Here is a 23,975-nt window from a genome sequence, read left to right on the forward strand (position 1 = left end):
TTGTCTTTTATAGTGAATATTAGCGCTGTGTGGTCACTTCTATATGTGTTATGTGTTAAGAATAGAAGCATTTAGAGAGTTTCCTCAAAAATAATAATAATGCAGTGATAGTAAAGAATAGGGAAGTTTGCGTTTTGCGTATGATGAATAGTGATATTAAAAGTTTCTGGGCAACGATATAATGTCGTTGGGTATCGAATCCAATGTATTCAAATAATTCTCACATTAAATTTCAGCACTCAAGAAATATTTCAAATGGATCTCAATTCATAAATAATTGCCATCTTGTTTTGGCAAAAAGTGATTTAGCAAAATCAAAAGGCTGCAATATTGTAGCTTGGTAGTTACTTAAGTAACTTCAAAGTTACATCAGGCTAATAAAAAAGCTTGCAAGGTTACTTTAGTCTTCTCAGTGTTCCTAATGCATTAATTTTGTCTCAATATTGCATTGCCAGCGAGATATGACTGTCCGTTCATCTTTTCAAATCTTTTTACTTTAACAGAAAGTTATACAGTTGAATGCGTTAGAAGACCGTTCTGTTCATGACCGCCAACAATGGGATGAAGCTATTAGTTTCATGGAAAAGACTCTTCACCAGAGGCTTAAGGAAAGTAAGTCTCAATCAGCTGATTGGATTTGTTTATTACCAGAAATTTAAGTTGTACTTGGTTATTACCAGAAATTGGTTATTACCAGAAATTTAAGGTGTACTTTGTTAACAACAGGGCAAATTTTTTAATGATTTTCCGGTCATCCAAGAAGACCCAATTTCTCTTAAGACAAACAACATCAGCTTTGGAGGTCCTCCGATTTGGAATGAGGAGTTGTTCACACCAACTTCAGATTGCATTTTAAATACTATCATACAGGTGGAAATGGTAAATTGGTATCACCCTCCATTCACTTTGGAGATACTGAAACAAAACCAAAGTAGTGGTAGCACTATGATTCATCTGAAGAGGAGTTGTAATTACCCAAAGCTGGTGTTCTATTCAGCAAACCTACACGTCTTTCCTACAGTGTCCATATTAGCCATACCTTACTATATTTGTTTTAAAAAATGTAAGACCTGGTTGCCCCTTATTTCCACAAAAAGTTTGTCCTGAACAATGTAAAACTTTTTCATCATGATATTAAATATTTTTAACAATTTTTCATTATGATCACAATTTTAATTTAGATTTAATTCATGTTTTTTTTTTTTTCCTTTTTTAAATTTTTATATAGCTGAAGCTAAAATCAATGAGCTGAATGGGCCTGGCACCACAGAGAGGTGGATGCACTGGAAGTCGCTAACCCCTGAACAGGTTCGTATCTTGGATTAAATTTGCGCCCTCTTGGCTACTTTGCCGTAGAATTTGCCGTAGATCTTGTGTGTTAAAAAATTCCATACAGTCGTTGCATTTGAATGACCTGATTGGGGTATCATCTTACATATAAATGACCTCCAGTGGCAGCTGCATTTGATGGAGTAATTTCTAATCTTAGTTACTCCAAAAGTTGTTGTTTATTCTTTTCTTGTTGCATGTAAAATGAAAGTACCACAAATTCCTTGTCCTTCCCAGATTAACAGACGACAGACACAGGAGGAGCTAGAAAAATTACTGCAGTCCGAAGCGGTGAGTACAATTTATTTTTCAGTTCATACCAACATTCAGTAAATTGCAACTTAATGTAAAACTCTGGGTTTATTCACTTTGCTCATCTATTGCTTGGAACTAATGATCGCAATAATGACAAAACTAATCAACAAAATGAGATGGTCGTCCCTGTTTTGCTGGATTTTTTTTCAAGAACCATCTTTCTCAGGTTCAGATTACCTCTGAAAGATTTTTAACTGGCATCCTAAGAAGTTTCAAGCGGTGGTCTGAAAACTGACTGCTTCTTACTAGCAGAATTCACTGGAAAGTTATTTTTTGTGAATGCACGGTGACGATTACCCTTTACGAGAAGATTATTCGCATATGTCATGTTAATTATGGGTATAAGTGTCTTAGATCTAAATATTACAATGATTTTTAATGAAGTATGTTAGACATGCAGTAGTTTTCATGTGTGACAACAATATCCTCTTTCTTATTATTCTTGGTATTTATTTATATATTTACTTATTTATTTATTTGTTTTATTTATTGTATCAGAAACACCAGCCACAGTTGTCTGCGGATGAGATCACCACCGTGAAGAAAAATCTGCAGACCAAAGGAGTAGACGTTGAAAATAACTTTGTAAGGATGCTTTAGCAAAAACTCATACTGTTGAAAGTGAAATCAATCATTAGCATCTTCCCTGTTAATCTTAGTAAAAAAACAAACAAATGGACATCACTTCACCACAGATTCCTTCACAAACGAACAAATCATTGCCTTCTTCAGTGTAAGCAAATGTGCCAGGAAGAAATAAGAACACATGGCCGTTTACGTTCAGTTGTCTGATGTGAGGCATGAAACTCGAGTTACAACATGCTGTAAATTACAGCATAGGTATCCTATATTATTTGCTCTACATCTACGTATTGAGCACTCTTGCAGCAGGAAGTGAACAATTGAATCTTTATATATTTTTTTTTTTTTTTCATTTATTTTATTTTGACTACTTTATTCCTTTTATTGCTCAATACGTATCCTAAATTTATACTTCCTTAGATTTTACTCTAGTCCCATGTAAAGTTGTTGGAGATATTTATTTCTCTAAAATGCTATATAAATATAATTATCATTATTTAGGATGATCTCAAATCAAAATTTGGTTGTACAAAACAAACAGACGATTCGACAAGTGTTAAACTTTGTCCTGATTGAGTAACAACTCTTCAGTTGTAACAAACCAAGCACATGAAGCAGCTGTAAAGTCATATATTGTATGTATGTTAATTTCATGTTATTTGTATCTTAATTGTGCATATTTACCAGCGCAGATAATCAGTGAAACCCAATGGCCTGGTCGACCTTCATGTTCGTTAGTCAGCTGTCATTGCAGGTCATACAACTCTGTGGCCTAATATGAAGGTCACCATTTAAAAAAAGTCAGCCCTTTAGGTATTAATTCACATTTTCCATCTTTTTGTTCCTCACGCTGCAGATTCAGCAAACGTGGCACCCCTTGTACCGTAAACGCTTTCTTCTGAGTTCCCTGTCTCTTGCCAACGAGTGTCGCCGTGGATTCTACCATTATCAACGGGATCTAAATGATGATTCAGGAGTGAGTACAAACTGAAAAATGAAAAATATTATTTTCAATCAAAGAATTATTCAAAGATTCAAAGATGCAATTCCCACCCTATTAAGCCAGATGTGTCTATGGGACCCACTTTATGTGGGGAAACCTGTTGAAGGACAATTGCAAGCACAGAATTGACTTTGATATACATAAAAGCAACTTTACTTTAGAAAAGTTCGCATTTCAAAACAAACTATCTACCTTTCTTTCTTTTTATGTGGTAATTTCTTCTTCATTAATCCGTAATTCATAACTGTGAAAAATGTCAACAGGCTTCGCAGTATGTAACATTTTATGTGTTTGAATGTCTGGTTGAGTTCGCTGCATCCTACTGTTAATGTGTTTTGGGCTGCTCTATTTCCCCCACGTGTCCATCAGTAGTAAATGGTGTTGTGTTGTGATTGCTGTATGAAAATGTAAGTCTCACTCCAGCTGGCAGATTAAAGAGAATTTGACATACACCAAAACAACATGCAAAGTGTGAGTATCTTGTAAGTGAGATACACGGTTACTGCGCATTACCTCCACAAATCAGAAACCTTTGATCTTTTTGTTTGTTTGTTTGTTTTTTGAGGCAGTTTTTCAAAGAACTAGGGTTGACCATGAAATTGACCCCATTCTGACAACAAGGATGGTTATTTGTTGGGCGATAAAGGTGGAAGGTACCCTTGCTGTGTTTTACCACTGTTCAAAGATGAAGGTCTCAAAAAGTCATATCCCTTCATCCTGACTTGTCATGGTAGATGGAAACTATCTGAAAAGAAATGGACCGCAGACACCCATGTCCTTACTATTTTAACCTAAAACTTGCTCAAATTTGTTTTTTTGTGTTTTTGGGTCGGTCAGATTCCAGTTTTTATTGAGCAGACTATTAATGCTATGTATGATAAAATGTCCATGGACATTCCTCTGATTTCATATACCATCCCAGATTATAAAAAATGCCCTTGGAAGTGTCCCTGTTTTTCATGCATTGTCCCCAGGACATTATAAGTGTTCCCAACACTATCACAAATTATTTTATGGCCCTGGAAGATTTACATTTATCCCATTCAGCCTTTACATACATAGGAACAGGTTGAATGTAAGTTGTAACCATTTGCAACTATGAATATGAAGTTTATTCACTGAACCGCTAAGTTACCTTTAGATGTACTGTACAGTACAGTACAGATACTATCCCCCACCCATCCCCTTCCCCACTGCTATCAACTGGGGAGGTCAACATCGATGTATCATGACCATGTTAGATTATGCTAAAGTGATGAATATTCATAAATAATCTTAATATTGTTTTGCCAGGTGGATTGCAATGATGTTGTACTCTTTTGGAGGATTCATCGCATGGTGCAGCTGACTAGTAACGTTTTAAGACAACAAATCATGAATACTGAAGGTATGGATGTATTTTACATTGGTGTAGTGTGTTGTAACTCTTGTCACATGATTGAGAGAGGGGGAGTTTTCTTGTTTCTATTGCCCAGAGCAAGTTCCTCATGCATTGATATTCTCATTGCAAACATCTCCCAGCATCACTACCCCCAGTGCCCTGAACTAACAGTACCTCACTGCCAATGTGATTGGAGCTTCAACCTAACAGTTACTAATTGGTTTAAATCGAATTCTAGCCAAAGAAATTTGTTTTCGTTGCCAGCAAATCATTTCCCTCTTTTCCCTGATGTCACGCATTCAAATCTCATTCTAGCCAAGTATTTTCTTTAGTCTGTGCAAGTTGTATATATTGTCGCAGTCAAGCATCTGTTCTTGATTTTCATGTAGTTGTAATATTACACTATGGATGGCTCTTGCATCAGATTGAGTATAACAAATGAACATAGACTTTATATCATAGAATCTTAAGACCGCTGCATACTGGCCAACTGAGTGCAAACCGCCAAAACGAAACAGTTGTTTCAGGGAAAATTGTAGTTATTTTGACAGTATGCTTAAGGCTAGGATTGGTCAAGATATTGCCAGTTTATATTGACATTAGGAAATGTTTGAAAGTTATCAAATTTTTAAACACATTTCTGTTTACGTTAAACTAGTGGGACACACAGTTTTGTGTGTTTCATGATAAATTACCTGAGAATTAGTAGTAGACGAATGATTGCTTTCATATACTCGGTTGCTCGTCTAAAGATTGAACGTCAGAAAACTCCTGAAAACATGTTCTAAAAAACTTTGAAACTTTGTTTTCTTTTGGATGAACAAATAGCTCGCAGATTGGAGAAAGAAGTGAAACAGATCATGGAGGATATTAGTGATGATAGAGGAGTGTTGGAGGAATTACTAACAGGAAGGAGGGTTGACCTGGCAGAAGAACTGAGTAAGTACAATCATCCTTTACTTTTGATCAGGTCTTTCTCTCCAGCAGAACCAGATATGACAAATTATAGTACGGGGCAAGCTCCATCAGTGACTGGTACTTGAGAATGATGAATATAAACATCACTATTCCGAAAATGGAAGACATTCCTTTTTGCCCCCCCCCCCCTTCTTCTACAGCTCAACCCACACCACACTTGTTTATCTTCATTGCACACACAATGAGTAAAAGTGTTGTGGAATCTTAGTCGATACAGTATCGAACCTTCGGATCACAGCGAAAGAGTCGTTTCTTTGTTTCACTTTTATGTTGCATACGAAAAGGCAGATTTCAAGCGAGAGTAAAGACAAAGTTTTGTTGTGTTAGTTCCTTCCAATATTAGAAGAAGAGGTGAAAGTTGATAGTTCCACAACCTCCCAGCTATTCCTGGATGAAAACTGTATCAGGAGGAAGGCAAAGCTTCCCCTCGTAGATTGTCATAGTTTTATCGTTAAGCTAACACTGACCGAATCGGTTACGTTTGAAAGATGTAAGACGGTTTCCTGTTGAGATGCCTAGAGCATCTGCCAAGTTGTCCCACTTTAATATTCAAGAGCAACAAATGTACCTATTTCCCAAAGACAGATAAGTCTATTTATAACTATAGTCTCAAAGACAGTTCAGTGTCCAGCTGTACACAGACAACCTTGCCAACTACACAGAAATTTTCATTGTTAGTGTCGGTAAAATCAGTATCATATTGTACATTTCAGTATATCTCACATTTATAAGAACCGACCACTCTCTTTGTAAAATATGCCAGCTTTAAGAGTAATATAAGTCAACCTGGTCATCAAACCAGCAAAGCAGATGTTTGAACAATTGCTAGATCTTAAAAGAAAGTTTAAATGAGTCTCAATTGCTAGATTTTAAAGGCAGTTTAGCTGAGCCTCAGTTGTTAACACTTTTTTTCCCTGCAAGCTACAAATGTTTTGTCATGACCAAATCAACAACAGTTAACTGACTGTAAAATTAGTAATTTCTAAAATTACTTACTAATGAATAATAATTTAAGATATAGAAGACAAAATATAATTAAGATGTTGTAAGTGATTTGGGTGTCTTTTTCAGTGTGTACAGTTATAGTCGTGTTCATATTCCAAAGTGGCAAACACTTCTTCTGTTTTCTTTTGTTATCGTTTGTGTCCCACTTTGATTGCGGATTACAATATCCAAACTCTTTGTAAATCTTTAGCTACCTATCCCAATAAACTGACCTTGGCAAGTTTTGGTTTTGTGTGGATATATAAATTCCTTCTGTTGCTACCCAGCTTTCCAGTTTTCTGGCCTTAGTTTCATTTTCTCTGAATTTGTTCATTTAAAGTTTTAAAAAAAACAGCCTTCAGTCCTCGCCAATTTGTGAAGACTTGCAATGTTTTGGTTTGAAAATAGCTGCTTGATATGCAGTCAATTCTTTCCCCGAATACTAATCACCTTCTTGAGTTAATTCATTTAACCTTTAACTATATTAGAGGTCATACGATAGCAATGAAGTATTTAACCCTTGCTTAATTTGCCTTTTGTTTTGTGATTGGTATAAACCTTTGTACGTTTACTGCCTATTGTCCTCCTAGTCACCTGAGCGGTCATGTGTGGTGTCTCCCATTGTTGAGAGATTAGGACAAGCCTTGAAGTGGATTAGAGTATTTATCGCCAAGCATTGTTGCTTTTGTTAAAGACTTTTCCCGCTGACCCCATTTCGATCCCCAATTTTTCTTCTCTTTTCCTTTTTTTTATCTCTTTTTCTCATGGTTGAATTTTAATTTATTTTTTTTATTGATAAAAGACAAATTCTGGGTTAAATTCGCCTAGGAGTAATCTGTGTATTAGCACACATAGAGAATGTCCTAAGCTTAAGAGAAAATAACAAAATAAATACAAAAACTCTAGGAGATTACCTTGAAATTCTACAAATCTCTGCCACTGGTGTGCATATAGTCAGCGACCGTGTGACCACATTGCTCTGGTCGAGGGGAATATTCTGCGCCAACTTGCGCACTCTTGCACACTCATATATTTATCAACGATAATCAGAAAAATACAAAATACCACTATGTACACCAAAGCATATATCTTCACCCACATTATCTGATTTAATTTTCTTGGTTGAGAGAAAGAAATTTAGAAAATGACTCCAAATCCTCCACTTTTAAAGCAATGCAAAGATGATTATGACATCACAGGTTCACCTTCCTCCCATGTATCAATCAATGAAACATTGGTGGACAACATTCCCACTGTACACATACCTCTAGATGTCAATATACTCATGAGGTGTTTAACAGAAGGCTCCAAAACATTTTATAATCCTTACACCGACTAAAAGTTTGTTCCACTTTAATATCAGTTTGAGCTTATTTTTCTATATCACAGATAAGGGTTGTGTTGGTTGTGTGGATGCACCAAAGTAAATGGGGGTCAGGGTGGGGGGGGGGATAAGGGTATAAAGACTAGTTGATTAATACACTGTGAGTCAGATATATAATCAGTTTCACTGAAACCATAAGTGTTTTTTTTTTCAATGTACAGCTCAAAAGTCATATTGTGTTGGATTGTAACACTGAGTAACATTCTCTTCCAGCCATGTAATAAAAAACGCAGACTGGGATATTGCTCATTGTAACTTATGCGTCTATTCTTCATTCTTCATGAAATTCAATACAGAAAATTTTATGTTGCATATCATATTATTTTGATGAACTTTCCAAACTTTGAAGTTTGCGCCCAATGTTTTTTAAATTTCTGCTTCAGTTGTGGTGGACTATTTGAAGGTTAACATATCATGCTGTGTTAGGTACCTCTTGTCTTCCTCAATTGTCAAGCTTGATAACACCTGATTGCGACAAGAACTGCAACACAAACTGCAGACTTATAGACCTGTGCATGCAAGCAGTCCACACTGCCATAGCCCTTTAGAGAGGCATCAACACTGTTTGACAGTTATATCTAACTTTGGGAATGGCAAAACGTCACCACACCCTTCTATCAGAAGAGATTAACTTAACTGCTTTCTTTAAATAATTATCTTTCTTTTTCTGGTTTTGGTGGTCAGGTGTTTCTGTGGGCGAGATGTGTGTATGCATTTGGGCCTATAGAAAACTAAAACACCGCACACAATAATTCAGTGATATCAACTAAGGTTGATCAGTTGCTTTTAATTGTTCTGTAGTTGTCCTGGTTACTTGCATTTATACAAAATGGCTACCTTTTGTGTGTGTGCCCCTTGCTTGCCAGTAGAACAGTAAGTTGCTTGGTTTTACCCTTTTTTTTTCCTTTGATGGCCTTAAGATAACCTTTTTTTAAACTATATTACAAATTTATCAAAGAAAGATGACATTTTATAACAACCTTTAGTAATACGGTGCAGCATTTAAGTTTTTAAAATTGATAAAACCACTGGCCTTCATATATTTAGAGCAAGTCAGGTCTTTGGGATGTGATTGGGGGTCGAGTGGGGGGGGGGTGGATATGGAAGGCTGGGAAAACCTCCAACTCCCTTTGCACAAAATGTGATAACTGTTGAGCTCCTATACTCAAAGGGGATTTTTGCTCACAAACTAAAATTTGGTGCAGAAATGCAACCTGTCTTGAAGGCACTAGATTGCAACGTCAACGTAACATATCCAAATCAGTTTGGAGTAGGAGCATACATTATTAAAACCTGAACCCATGTAAAAGGAATGGGGTGATGTAGGAACTAAACTGAGGTCATTTTCTTGCAATGATGTTAAAACACTTGGCATATATATGGACACAACATCATACTAACTTTGGCAAGCATTTTACAGTCTGCCTGACAGCATTTTCTCCTCATATTTAAAAGTGCTCAATGTTGAGGAATAATGTGTTCAAAGGCAGGGATGTGCCCACGCTGGGCGGCCCCGCCCAGCACTAAAAATTACCGCCCAGCACTGTCTTCAAAAATCGTGAATCCCGCCCAGCACTATTTTCATCTAAAATCCCGACATTCCTAACAATATATTCAACATAAATTGGGCCTAGCCTATATGCCAAAATCATACCGACTAATAATGCATCAGTTACATGTGAGAAACATTACTTACGGCTCTCAATCGGTCCCTTGTAAAATCTCTTTAAAACAAACTAATAACTTTTACCAGGTATGTAATATATTTCACTAAAAAAAGAGGGACACCCCCTCCCTCTTAGACCACTTCCCCAGGACGGTGATCAGTATACCCAGCACTCAGGAAATCTTGGGCACATCCCTGCAAAGGGTTAATCTCTAGATGGCAAAGAACCTTTGAAAGGGTCAGTCATTGTCAGCATGCTTAAATATGGAGGCAATGATGACTGCCTTTAAACCATAATGGTATCTATCGATCCCACACTCTACCCAACACACACCGATGAGAATCTCCAGGATATTTGTACCTTTGTCGTCTTTCTTTTTTGATTTTGCAAATTATAGTCTCTGAAACAACCGAGGTAGAGAACCTCCGACGGATTTAGCTTTGTTGATTTCAGGGAATAAAAAAAAAACACACAATATAAGTTGCTTCCTGACTGTCTGGTAGAGTTTAATCTATAAATGATCATCTATGTTGATAACTTTGTTAAAATAATTGAGAACATTCTTGATGTGGAGATATCACTTCGTTTGTCGGTCGTGGGGAAATTTAGACTCTAAACAGACTAGCCGGTGTTTGTGTCGCTCCATGGTGATTCTGTTCGACAATGGTATCTCCCTTCATTCTTAAAAGCCCTTTGATCAGCAGTTTACACTTGTCAGAGCTGATTAGTTTTGCTCTCCAGTGAATGCCTTTCATAACCAGGGTTCGCTTATCAGTTTACTTTATTGAGAAAGGAGGTATTGAACTGTTCCTTTTCTGATAATTGAGCACTGTTAATAAAGATATTATATTAGCATATCAGCTCCAGTGAAGTAAATTTTCAATTGAAAACAGTTACAATTTAATAACGTGAAGAACTCGCCGGACCAGCGTACTAAACTGAATTAAACTAAACTGAAAGTATCTGCGGAATATGTAGGAAAGCAAAGCGTCCTAAATTCTGACAGCGAAGTGAAAACCCCTCTTGATACCAAATGGAGCAAGTTTTTGACAAAGAAATGGAAAACCATAAATAGGGCTAGATATATATATTTGATGAAATATTCCCTTTATTTCTTCCAAAATGAGATCATACTGTACGTTGATACTAAGCTTAAATGAAGAATATTAATCCCATTGTGTTTCTTAGTCTTTCTTTTCCTCTCTATCTTTTGTTAAGTCTTTAAATTTTCATTTACCTAATTTTTTTTTGTTTTTATGTTAGAAGGAAAAGAATCCCAAATTCTTAATAATTACATAATTTACCCTCTTTATAATTTTTTCTCTCCCTGTCCTTTTTGGAAGGAAAAAATTAAAAATTCTCAACAATTACATAATTAACCCTCTATTTATAATTTTTGTCTCCCCCTGTCCTTGAAATGATGTAAAGTCTATATACTAAAAGCTATTTGGGCGGGTGTAGATATTCTCTCTATTATCTATCTCGGCCTTCAGAACTTTACACCTTAACTGCCCTGCTCACAGAAGCAAAGCAATCCTTCCTCCTCCTTCTATTGTGAACTATAATCCACTTTTAAAACTGTTGGGAGGTATTACTGTCACTTTGAAGGTTTCCTCCCTATTCACTATTTAGTATCAACATCCAGGGTTAGACAGTTTACTTCTTCCCGCTCTCCATTGATGAGGCAGGTCTGTATCTTCATCCAGTTGATGAAGAACGTTCCCTCTCATCTTCTCCTCTTTGAAAGTTGCTCCCAGAAGAGGCCCAATACAACCTGAGGTTCTTGTACACTATGGTATATTTAAAGTTGGCTTGTAACTTGTGTCAATTTAATAGTTACACTTAATTAGTAGAGGACACCCCACAAACTAATAATGGTAGCTCCTTCCCTGATCAGAGATATGCAACCATATGAATACTCACCATCAGAGTTATTAATCTAGTGTACAATTTGTGTGTGTGTGTGTGTGTGTGTCTCACAACATAATATATATTTGATATCCTATTGTTTACAATGCATAGAATTGTTTGACTTTTAGTCTAATTTTCAATGTTCCTGGTTCTATCTTAGTGGGTTGTAGCATAAGCATGTGTTCAAGTGTACCAACAGATTGCAGTAAAGTTGCTTGTACATTCTAGGTGTCTTCTATGGTATCAAAAGTTAAAGGAAACTTAAAATTGACGTACTCTTTTTCGTTCCCATACTCGTGTATTTGTACTTGTCTTCATGCTTGAGATCTTGTACTCACATCGTACTCATCCTTGGACGTTGTACTCACACTGCAAGAGTGCTCTCCAGTTGCTACACTGTTACACATAGTTCTTCCTATCTATATCAGGATGATCGGTAAGCGATCTAGGCATTTGCAGCTTGATCAAAATAAATTGTTATAATACAAACTTGCTGTTCCTCACCTGAAGATTCAAAGCCATCTGACTGCATTTACAATTTAATTTTAGCTCGCCATCTGGCTCTGTTGCAGAAACTCTAACGTTTGATCGTTATATCATATCACACTGTCGTAAAATCTGGAGAAATACAAAATATCAACTTTCCAAAAATCTAACATTGCTCACGTTAAGACCACCAACAGTACCACACATGTGTACTGTAGTCATACGTAGGCTCCTAAGCCTATTCCACTTTACATGCTATAATTTGGACTGCAGTCATTAATTCATTAAATTGTCATTAATTGGTTGGGCCATTTGGGGGCAGAGAATAAAGGCACATTTACTGTTAAATACAGAAAATTGTTTGACTTGAGGATGCCTCGATGTCGTGTCATGCCTTACAAATTCTCCTCAGCAACTTTTGCTGCAAGGCTTAAAAATTTGATCATGTGATAATACGGAAAAAAAAAGAACATCTACCTCTCAGGCAATCAAATCTTTGAATTGTTTGGTTATTTTCTCCATTTTTGGTCTCTTTAAAGAAGCTTTGAATTTCTTTTAAAATCTCTTTTCGTTTCTATTCCTTAAATGGAGTGATGGTTATTATCTTCCAGGTAGGTTGACAAGTATCGTACCCAGTTTTCCTTTCATGCTTCTCCCCTATTGAGTGTAAGAGTAATCAGCTTGCAGGGATAACGTTGCTAATGGGCCTGGGTCCTATTCTCCGGGAACACTCATTTGAACTGATCCTCTATAGGGTTTACATACCCCCCAGAGTTAAATGGTAATTCTTCAAAGATGGCACCGTCCCCTGGGAAGAAAAAAAGGTTCAGTAGAAATGTCCTTGAAACTGCACAGGACAAGCCCTTCCACGATGTCTTAAGAATGTTAATACCCAAAACTCATTAGTTCAGTTGATGTAAAAGTTACAAGAAATACTTCTTTTAATTGATCAGTCAGAAGATCAAGCAAGAGGAATTGCTAGCAAGCCATGCCATAGACCCAACTTTAGGAGATGATAATGTGATGCCCCAAAATTGCCACAAGCAGTTAATAAAATATTATTTTAATATTGTGACTTCCTCAAACCAACTATTGAATCAAAATTCTTGTGTTTCCTTATTTGTAAAATTTGTATTTTTTGGTTGTGCAATTCATTTTCCCTGTTCATTTATTTTACAATATGTATTTTCGTTATTTAAAACCTACAGTGTAACCGTTCAAATTTAAAGAAAGGTAACTAAACAACTTGAAATTTCAGTGTTTTTTGTTTGTATGATGACTATTTATTACAGGACTTGAAGTTATGAAGCACTAGAACTGTAGGCCTACCTGTGTCTAAACATACATTTTTCAGAATTTACTGGTAGTGTTTTGTAATTAGCAAACAAATAAAATTTGAAATGTTATGATGATTGTTGATGAGCTGCTGTAGGTCACTCTATAAAAGTTTTGCCATCTTTATGATTGTAATGACGACAGGAGAGATGACGTGATTCAGGGATGATGGGGTGAGGGGGGGGGGTGTTGGAGGGGAAGATTGAGATTTAGAAGTGGGGTGACACAGAATGTAGGAACATGGGATAATTATGGAGACTGATTCAATAGGTCAATCTTATTGTTCAAAAACTTCCTGAAAAAGTGGCTTCCATTGAAATAAGTTTTGATATCTGGACAAACAGGTCCAGAGAATGTATCAAAGGGATGTTGATTAGAAAAGCCAGCAGCCTATTTGAGGTTGTGTCTATATGAGTCTGCAACTCTGCCCAGACAATGATTTGATATTTTCAATGGGAATGAATGCCAGCCAGGACTGAGCATGCAGAACAACGAACTGTTGCCATTCAGCTTTGACAAAGAGGAAAGTTGATCTTTCCTAGTCTGATCTGATTTGGTTTCTGATAAGAGAGTTTTGATTTGATTGGAGGGGGGGGGAGAGTTCTATATCTCATCCTCATTGGTGGTCGATTTGTGATTGAGGTGACAGGCATCGCAAAAATCGGTTTTGCAAATGGTTAAGGAAAGAAATTATAGTTTGGCATGGAGCAGTTTTTAAAGCAGAGCTGGTTTTTGTTGGGTTTGATCAACTTTCAATAAGTACTATTCATATTATAAAGTACTTTAATTTGCATTAAGTTTATATGTCCTGCATTAGCTTGACCAGTCAGTTTGCATTTCAAATTGTGATGCAATGGATGTAAGTTTTTCAATTTTTCTAGTTGCTATCTTTACATGTGGTAAATACTAAACATGAATACAATTGGAAATGTTGATTATAACTGAATGGAATTCCTTTTGTTACTAGCTACGTAACTTAGATACGAAGGTGTTTTAACAGTTTGATAGTTTGCGACCCTTATTTTGAGTAGCATTCAGAAGGTTTTGTGAAATTGCTTCCCAAAATTATGTGAAAAGCTGTTTAAAAGGTAGGTGAGAATAGGCTAGGAAAAGTGAGGGAAGACTATAGTATGGCAGAACATCTATTGCACTGGCCATGGGAAGGGGTGGGGCGATACAGCTCAGGGAAGTATGATACTGTAGTCCAGTTGTATGAACAGAGGAATTGACCATATGGAGGAGCTGGGGATAAATACAAATGTTTGGATTTGTTTGCATGGATTTATAAGCAAAGTGTAGTCATCAGAGATGCTGGGGGGATACTGGAGGAGAGGAGGGGAACTGTGGTAAGGTAAAGTAGAACTTAAATTAGAGAAACAAGCAAGTGATCAATCGGGAGGAGCTGGGGAGCATGTATGGGTAAGAAAAAGATTGTTGGTTCTAAGATAAACAGACAAAGTAGTTCTTAATTGAGAAGATGATGAGAAGATGGTGACCTGCGATAGGTAGTCCATCGTGAAAAATCTGTCAGTGGGGGTGGTGGAAGAAAGGAGGGTAGAGTTAAGACTATGGCTCACATGATCAAGCAATCGCTAAAAGGTCAATTAATTGTGCAGGGGGAGGGTAAGTGGTGAGAATAATGGCAGAAAAAAATGGTGCCTCCTATTGGTTCTTCTCTGGTGCAAATGTTTCGCTGTTTCAAACAAAAAGAAACAATCCTATTTACATCATAGTTGGCATTTAATTAAAATCATAATTGGTATTTAAGTTTGCAACAAACAATTAAAATGTTTAATCCATTGCAGCACTATTGTCTCGACTCCATAACATACCATAAAATAGTACATTATCACAAACTGCACATGGAGCTTAAATTTGCTTTGCCCAGATTTTCACCAAAGGCCCAAAAAATCCCTGTTTCTGTACCATAGCTGAGCCCAAGGCTACCAATACCTTGCCACTTTAATTTTTGCTTCTGTGCCTTCCTAATTGCCCCCTCTCTTTGTCAGTATACACAGGGGAGTGGCTCCTGACATTGCTGGTACTCTCACCCAAGGACAAATAGTTCATTTTCTTTTCCTTATAGGATGATTTTTTTCTTCTCTCTTTTATAAAGTTAACTGTATATTATTGTAGTATCAGATGTCGGTCTTTCTATCTTGTTTCTTTCTTTCCCTTACTTATTTTTAAACCAGCACGCTTAAGAGTATACAGTACAATACAGCATTCTTTAATGCTGTTACTTCATCCCATCTACTGTACTGGACTTAAAATCCTCCAATAGTTTAAAAGATCATGAATACTTTCAAGTGCTGGATAACAGGTGGCCAGACTTTTCCTTAGAGATATTGTCCAAAAATTCCTACTTGGGTCAAAACTATGGTAAATGTAGAAAAGTATTAATTGAATCTCTCTCGTGGGGAAGTCTAGCTACGATGAGTTTGATGGGCAAATGGATATCCAGTCATACGGGAAGCCTTTCATGAACAGTGGATTGCCACTAAGTAACAGGCCTATCTTTTATATTTACTATGAAAATTGGACTTAATCGCTCCAAGAACTATAACCTGCCCGTCTGTTCAGTCTCCCAGAATACATTGTAAACACAACATTTGTAGAACTCTGTCTTTGAGATACATCTTTGCAAACTGTAGTTGCTACTATATGGTGTCAGGTTTGTGGCGCCCCCTATCGGGTATTATTTGATTGATAACATATATTTATCCAGTCAGCAAGTATACATGTCTCTGTGCAGTGATGAAATTTATATAAATTTCTAGGTATGTCCTGTGTATTTCCTGTAACTTGACAATTCATGACAACAGGATTGAGATAAGCGATGAGACAGATGGGTAAAATGCCGTCGTGCCCTCGATGTTTGCCAAGGTAGGCAGGGCTGACAAAAATTCACCCATCCCCTTCCATATCTTGTTATGATGGAGATTTTGTTCAACTCAAACTTGCAAAACTCAAACCTTATAAACAAAATGAAGATATCGTTTGGAACATATTTTCGAAGTTTCAATCCAAACTTATTGTTTTTAAGCCCCTCAACTGGTGTTAACTATTTGCCCCTTTTGTCCCTGTATACCCAAACTGCACAATTGTAACTAGTTAGTAAATTAATCACCCAGCGCATCTGTCTGCAAAGTTTTTCTGGCATGCTGTATTAATTTGTGAATGTTTGAATCAATCATGTTACTTCATTGCAGAGATTGTTGAACAGTACAGATAACACATATTAGAACCTATATGACATCGCCCTCTATTAAAGTGTTGGAGAGCCCCATGTTTGTTTAATTATCTGAATGAGTTAATGATGAAAGTTGAAGCTGCTTTTGGAGTTGCTAAAATGTGTGTCAGACCAACCAAGCCATGTACAAAGTATTGTATGTAGTACTTTGAATTAAACATTTAAGCTATACTATCATTTGACTGATCTGAATTAAATAAAGTTGTGAAACTGATTAATAGGAATTTGTACAATGAAACAGACAATATTTCATTCTTTCTTTTTTAAGCTGTCCACTAGTTTGCATTATCTCGACCATTTCTGTTGTGGCTTCATTGCAATCAGAATTTGATGTAAGCAACCAGTTGTCTGCCGGACAACCACCAATTTTGTTGTCAGAACAGAAATTAGGTGGTCTCAGATGATTGGACTGCTGTTAAAATATGCCCTGTTTATGTATGGTATGAAGTAGATTTTGACAAATTCAGAACTGTAAAGTGCAGCTTTAATTATCTAACAAAGATGTTTGTTGAATGTCTATAAACGTACTTTAAAATGTTTTTGCAGTTTTTTAGGGTTACCTGTCCTTTATTTACTACCATTTGTTGTTGCAGAGAGGGAGTTGTTTTTGTTACAGAAAATGTTGTCATGCTTACAACAGAATGTCATTGTAAATTGGTACACATGTCCTTGAAATAAATTAAGGAAAACATGTACATTGGTAATCAACAAAAGGGCACCAGTCTTTTAAATATATATGTCGCACGAACTGTATTTTTGTCTCCATCAATATTCCGTCCAAAATCTGATCATAATCATTCTGTTACTTTTGAGTGGCAGGTATACAGTTTGGCTAAAATAACAAACGTGTAGAATAACATCCACAGGACAGTCGATTCCTTCTCCTTTTCCAAACACCTTTCGGCTACCGTTCTTTGTCCATCGGAATGATCAGATTACCGGAATTGAAAATGAAGTGAATGGAATCTCGGCGACTACGGCAGCTGTAGCCCGTTTCTTCGAATGACGATTAAGGATGGAGTCCATTGCCATGTTTTGACTTTTATGACTTAAAGCTGATAGCATAATGGAAGCATTTTTGGATAGCCAGCCATGTTTTGTCCGAGTCCTCCCAATATAAACCATACTTTCCTTTTTCTTAGATTGTATATAGCCAAAGAAGAAATTCAATTGTCCAACGAGATCAGTTCATCATCGAATCTCAGTAATAATTCTTACCGTTAAGAACACTCTCTCTTTTTCGACCGAGGTCTTGCAACACTGTTGTTGTTGGAAATAAATTTGTCGATGATAACACTCGGTACAATTTTCAATGTTGCCACAGTACATTATAGTGCAAACTTAATAGGGGACAAATGAAGAGAGCTAGGTTTCTATCACTGGCTAAATTCTCAGTCTTGCCAATAGATGCATTACATGTTAAGTTTCATTCTTGCCCTGGAACTTCCTTTTTGGAGAAATTGTTCCTCTTACCACTTTTCAGTGATCATGAATGGTTATTCAAATTTCTGCTTTCTCTTAGTAAGCCTTATTGGTAATTCTTTTGCAATTGGTCAAGTAAAACCTTCATTTCTTACCAATTTCTATAATCCTATAAGCACTGTATGCACGTGTGGTTTCTGTGTGCTCAGACTGTTGATCGATTAACAGTATCCGGGCTCCCCGCTATGCTTTTGAAATCTGCAAAATATTTCTTTTTGAAAATTAGAGCAAAGGACAATTGGCAACTTTTCTATTGTTATCTTTTAATTTGATAACCTACAAAGCAATTAATGGTAAAATTGGATCCATTCAGATTGCTTGTTTACTTTAGAGATTGATGTAACAACTCTACAAAAACAGTTCTTCTGGAGAGGTCTTTTTCAAACTAAAACGACTCAAGTCTAATAGGACCCAAATCAAATATACTAAAAGAAGGTTAAAGAGACAACTTAACAATTAAAACTGGTTCCTGAAACAACAGGTGGGCTAAAGTCAACAGGGGTAGTTGGGGGGGGAGGGGGTTGGCTAAATTTGTTCATGTCAACTGATTAAATTCATACTTTATACCCTCTCCAGCATAGTAATTAAATTAGCCAATGAATGTCTGATCTAAGCACACTTTTAATCGCTATTATAAGTGGGTTTGAAAGACATCCTTAAACGGAGGGTTTGTTTAGGGCATGCTGCCTGATAATTTTACTTGTTTGCTCTGGCAATGGGAGTTCATCAAGAGTTTCCCAGTGTGTAAGTGAATACATGGACAAGAGAATTATGTCAAAGGCTTGCAGTCGAAAATAGTAGCCTTAAAGTACAAAACAAGATTCAAAGCCATAAAATGCACAGGTATGCAGATGGCCTGTCAAATGGTAATGTTTACAACTTAGGTAAGTTTTTAGTAAGAAACAACACCCTGATAGTAGCAAGGGCACCCATCATTCTCTCAAATACTGTAATTGTGGTATATATAATCCTGCTACCGTAACAAACTCCCTACCCTCATTGTTTTCTTGTGGTAGCCATATATATACATGTGCCATTATTGTGTAATAACACCCTTCCCATGGCAACCCACTGTAATTCTTGTCCATTACATCATACACGATACATGTAGATCTTATACAAACACTCTCTAGGGAGCTTTCATGTACTGTGCCTGTGTTGATCTATATTACCATATTTAAACGACCATCCCCCCCCCCCCAATTACTTTCAGAAGATTTTAATTGCCCGGTAAGAGTATCTGTCAATTAAAGAAAATTCTCATGGTAAACAGAGGTAGACAACTTGGGCAAGTCAAATCAGTTGGCCACACCTAAATGTCGCTTTACAAATTGACTATTTCACAGTAAATTAACTTTACATAAAACTTCAAACCATTGTCATTCATAATTTGTGCTTTCATATTGAGTTTGTGTTGGCCCTTTTCGTTTTCTTGTTTCACTCATTCTTATTTTGGATTAAATATGCCAGATGAAGTCAAGTAGATGGATTGTTTTGGTGTTTGCACACAATAGCTGTCAAAGATGTTAGACCTTCAACTAGTTGTGACTCACACTTTAGCCTTCACGCCTCATCAGAAAACTATGTCATGGACTATTGCAGTGTACTCTTCCTCATAGGGTGCATTTGGCACCTTCAGACCAAAACTTGATCTGGTTAATACCTGTACCAAAATGGCCAACTGCTGCCATATGAATGCAAATTGTGTACTATGGATAATAACACAGTTTTTGCACACAAAACCATTCAGTATTTTAAGTCTGGCTGGAATTGCCCTCACTTTTTATTAGATAATTGGACAAATTGTTAAGTTATATAAAGAAGTTACCTCAAGATTAAATTTCCATTTTTTTTTTTTCATTTTCCCAGCTCAATTGTAATTTTAAGCCACAAGATTACCTTGCTTTTGTATTTACTGGCAATATTTAGCATTTAAAGAGGTGTATGAATTTAAACAAAAATCATGTTAATTCTAGATGCAACATTTAAATAATCTGTTTCACCCTGATACTAACTGCGATATATTATTTATATACCTAAATGCAGTTAATTGTACCGTATGTGCCCGGGAGGTTTGGTGAAATTGCTGACCAAATGATAAATGCTGCTTTCATACAAGAGTTATTATAACATCTGTAGGATGATCCTTAATACACCTCATCCAACCCTTTTTAATTCCCCAGTGAATGAGGTCGCCAGGAGGAAAATCCTGTGGCGACTAGATCTAAATTTATCCCAAATTCTGGTCGCCCAGAATGAAAATGTGATCGCCACTTTGATATGCTAAATATTAGTACAAAAAACACTAGGCCTAGGCTCAACATCGAGTAGCACTAGACTGTACATGTGTACACGCACAGAATCGTATAAAGACGTATAGGGGCCTAGGATAATAGGGTTGGGCGATGTATCGAAAATTATTATTATCGCGAAATTTTTTTTCAAGACGATATTTTTTGAGGATTGAACAAATGACGATAACTTCTTGTGAAAGAAATTTGATATAAATGTGGGAAAAAATGCAATTATCCTTTCTCCGCTTTATGTGTAAATGTTATTCAAGCATTCCATGGTTAAGAAAGTTGAAAAGAAATCAAGTTTATCAACTTCATTTACTGACTTTTGAACTTCGTTAAAACCCGTCCTTTACAACATTCACTGTATAGAGAACAAAACTCTGAAAATCAGTAGAGAAATTACCAATTGTGTACGAAAAGTAAGTTGGTACACCTTTCAAATTTTACGAAAGATCGAGCAAAATACTTTCGAAAAATTCACGCGAAACTGGCATATCGTGCTAAATGCAACAAATGTCATGTAAACAAGGCTCTAGTACACCCATTTATGAATTAACCATAAGACCACATCTGGTGTTAAGCGGGGGAAAAAGAAAGTATTTCTAGAATTTCCACCAAAAAAGGAAAAATTATTATCCTACCACAGTTAAGTGTATAGTAAATAGCCTAACCACTTCGTCGGTTACGGATCTCACGTAACAACAAAAACACAACTATAAATTGTATTTTGCGAAGTTGACGTTCTCTACAAGGACATGGAAACAATATTTAGCATTTAGTTAATCATGCCAAGTGGCCTAAAATATGGAATTGCAAGGTTTACTTTTATAAATATGACCATACCGTAGCTATCGGGGCCATGATATCGTGCTATGTCTGTATGGTATAGACTGTGCCTCGTGTTTCATGGGGAAAAGAATGTTTTGTTCATGCGGAGGAGTCGGTTGGCTTGAGGTGTGTTTTACTTAACTTCATGTTACGGGGATATTTACCTACTTTTCTTAAACGTCAAAGATAATATTTCGCATAACTTTACCGATCCTTTACTGACTGACCTAATTAATTCTAGAGCGGAGCCAAAATAGTTTACTCCATGAAAAGTTTTTTGGAAACGTGCCAAAAATGTTAACAAACAGGTGTTAGAGAGGGGGTTGCAACTTGCTTGGACAAGGTACCTGGTAAAATTTACTGCACATGTAGCCTACCAGGGTTAAACACTGCAGTTGTAAACTGATGTACGTATAGTGAACGCTGTTCATTGTTAGGCAGTCTTGAAACGGGGCTTTGCCGAACGTATTGTTTGTTTCATGATATCGACAGTTTGGTAAGTTAAACTTTTTAAAGATTGTAAGACAGATTAAATCTCTTTTCATTTTATCACATAATATTGCTACTCTAACTTGTCATTTTAAAATTTTGAACAGTTTTGTGACAATTTAAATTCATCATGGTGAAATTTTCAGTTGCAAAAACTGATCGCCACAGTATTATAGGTCTGGCGACTAGCATTAATTTTTCCAGAAATTCTCATCGCCAGCCGAGAATTGTGGTCGCCAATGCGACCATGGCGACCGTAATTAAAAAGGGTTGACCTCATCAGTATTGTCCCTGAATATGCTAGAAAAGTCAGATAATGGTCACCCATACTCCAATTTTAACATTATTTCTTTACTACCACATTAAAATTACTCATTCATACTGATATGTAATTATATATTTTACACTCATCAATATCTGGCAATAATTTGGAGGATCAGAGCCGAGTTAGGAAAGTTCTTTTGCAAACTCCTAGCAATTTTTGATAGTGTACTAACAGAATTTAGGGATAATACTGATGACCTTTAAGTGTCAACTATCCTGTTTTGACTTGCTGCCCTCTATTGAGGTTGTAACCGCAATCATTGGTGGTGAAACTTTGATCTACCACCAATCAGCAAGTTTACTCAAGATCACAGGCATTGATAGCAGAGGCAGACATTTTGGAGTCTTTCAGAGGAGGGCTATTTCTGTTTGATGAAAAATAGATAAGTTTAGTCCTTCATCCTATCATCCCTGTCTGCTTGCTGTGTACAGATTTTCACGGTCTATAGTTTGTGCAAGAGGAGAATGTCAGTTTTTACTTATATCAGATATATGTTCATATCTTTGGTGGGGTCTTGTCCATCTTCTTCTTTCCAAGGGGTCTAAACATCATGCATAATCAACTTCAGAAAAAAAGACAATGTTCCACAGTCTTATTATTTGCTGCAGACCTGACATGCCAGCATCAGTTTCTAAACCAAAACTGCAAAGTTTTCATTCGATTAAAAGAGCATTGACAATTTTGTTTATATTTCATTCTTATTTCTCTTAGCAAAATGTAATAAAATTTACTAAATTGCTACAGAATTCGTAAGTGGCATATATATGGAGTTTTTGAGAGCTAATTGAGTGTCATGCTCTGGATTAATATACACATTTATGAAAATATTACCTGCAGAGCTGAGGCAAGAAATGTATTTGCATTTGAAGAAATTTTTTTTTGGGGGGGGGGGGTTCATTTTATTTTGTGGAAGACTCTGTTTTAGATACTCAGTGTTTCCACGGGTACCTTCTGTAGTAAAGTCAGTACAGGATACGTATGTCCTTACATCATTTAAACACAGAGACAGTGGTTGAGGGGAAGAATGAAGTACACTGCACAGGGTTACATGCTACCACTGACTTGAACTACTGTACCTTCATTTCGAAGCAATGAAATAGATAAGAGGTGCGGATGTAAAGTTCCCGGACTGTTTTACCCTTCAGCAATAAAAAAGATTTAGTGAGCAAGGTTTGGATGGTATGAAATGATGGGTAAGATAAGACAGGTTTTCTGCTCCTTAGGAGGGTGGGTATAGTTTGCATTATATATGTGGTAAGCTATGTTTCTAGATAAATCATATTAGAGTTTAATAATACAATACGTAACACTCAGAATTGATTTAGAAAGGAACTGTTTTAATACCGGTTGTAGGATGATAAATCACATCTAATAATAAAAGTGGAAGAGTGCTCCTGTAGCCTTCCCTTCCCCTCCTTAGAAAGTATCTTGGCTCCCCACTCTTATAGGTCTGTCTCCAATCCATGTTAGAATACACTTTCTCATCTACTTAACCAGTCAGAGACGACTAACTTCCTGTTGTGACAACCAAAATCAGGAGGTTGTTCGATGGACGACTAGTTGTTTGCATCAAATTCAGAGTGCATTGTAATTTAATACCAATACCCCCTCCCCCCTCACCCTCCCCAAGTAGGTAAAAAGTTAAATTGGTATCATCCCCAATGTTGGTGTTTTGTTCAACAAACCTACTCGTGTCTGCTGCAATGTACCTATTGGTCATTGTTAAGTTGCTAGTTTTTTGGACAACCAAATTTGCTGTTCTGACAACCAACCGGTAAGGTTTGGGTGTCCCACGGACAGCCAGATAAATTTTGCAAACGGAACCCTAAAACCTTAATTTTCAATAAATTTGCTTCCCCTCTCACCCCCCCCCCCCCTTAAGGATACTCGACATGTATAGAAGGGGCATTTGTCTGGTAACCAATCTGTGTTTTTGTTGTTAATTG

General features: G+C 36.6%; 1 protein-coding gene across 4 annotated transcripts in view; it reads left to right on the forward strand.

Annotated features, from left to right (window-relative positions):
- The window catches only part of LOC139975841 (dynamin-like GTPase OPA1, mitochondrial), an 86,793-nt gene that overhangs the window by 27,371 nt on the left and 35,447 nt on the right, over window positions 1–23,975 (forward strand). For all 4 annotated transcript variants that reach the window (XM_071984079.1, XM_071984080.1, XM_071984081.1 and 1 more), the window contains 7 exons: window positions 504–612; window positions 1,229–1,308; window positions 1,567–1,620; window positions 2,143–2,229; window positions 3,083–3,202; window positions 4,523–4,616; window positions 5,439–5,549. In XM_071984079.1, coding sequence (XP_071840180.1) covers window positions 504–612; window positions 1,229–1,308; window positions 1,567–1,620; window positions 2,143–2,229; window positions 3,083–3,202; window positions 4,523–4,616; window positions 5,439–5,549 — 655 coding nt within the window. The remainder of the gene's footprint in view (window positions 1–503; window positions 613–1,228; window positions 1,309–1,566; window positions 1,621–2,142; window positions 2,230–3,082; window positions 3,203–4,522; window positions 4,617–5,438; window positions 5,550–23,975) is intronic.

Source organism: Apostichopus japonicus, chromosome 11, assembly GCF_037975245.1.
Source record: "Apostichopus japonicus isolate 1M-3 chromosome 11, ASM3797524v1, whole genome shotgun sequence".
Lineage (NCBI taxonomy): Eukaryota > Metazoa > Echinodermata > Holothuroidea > Aspidochirotida > Stichopodidae > Apostichopus > Apostichopus japonicus.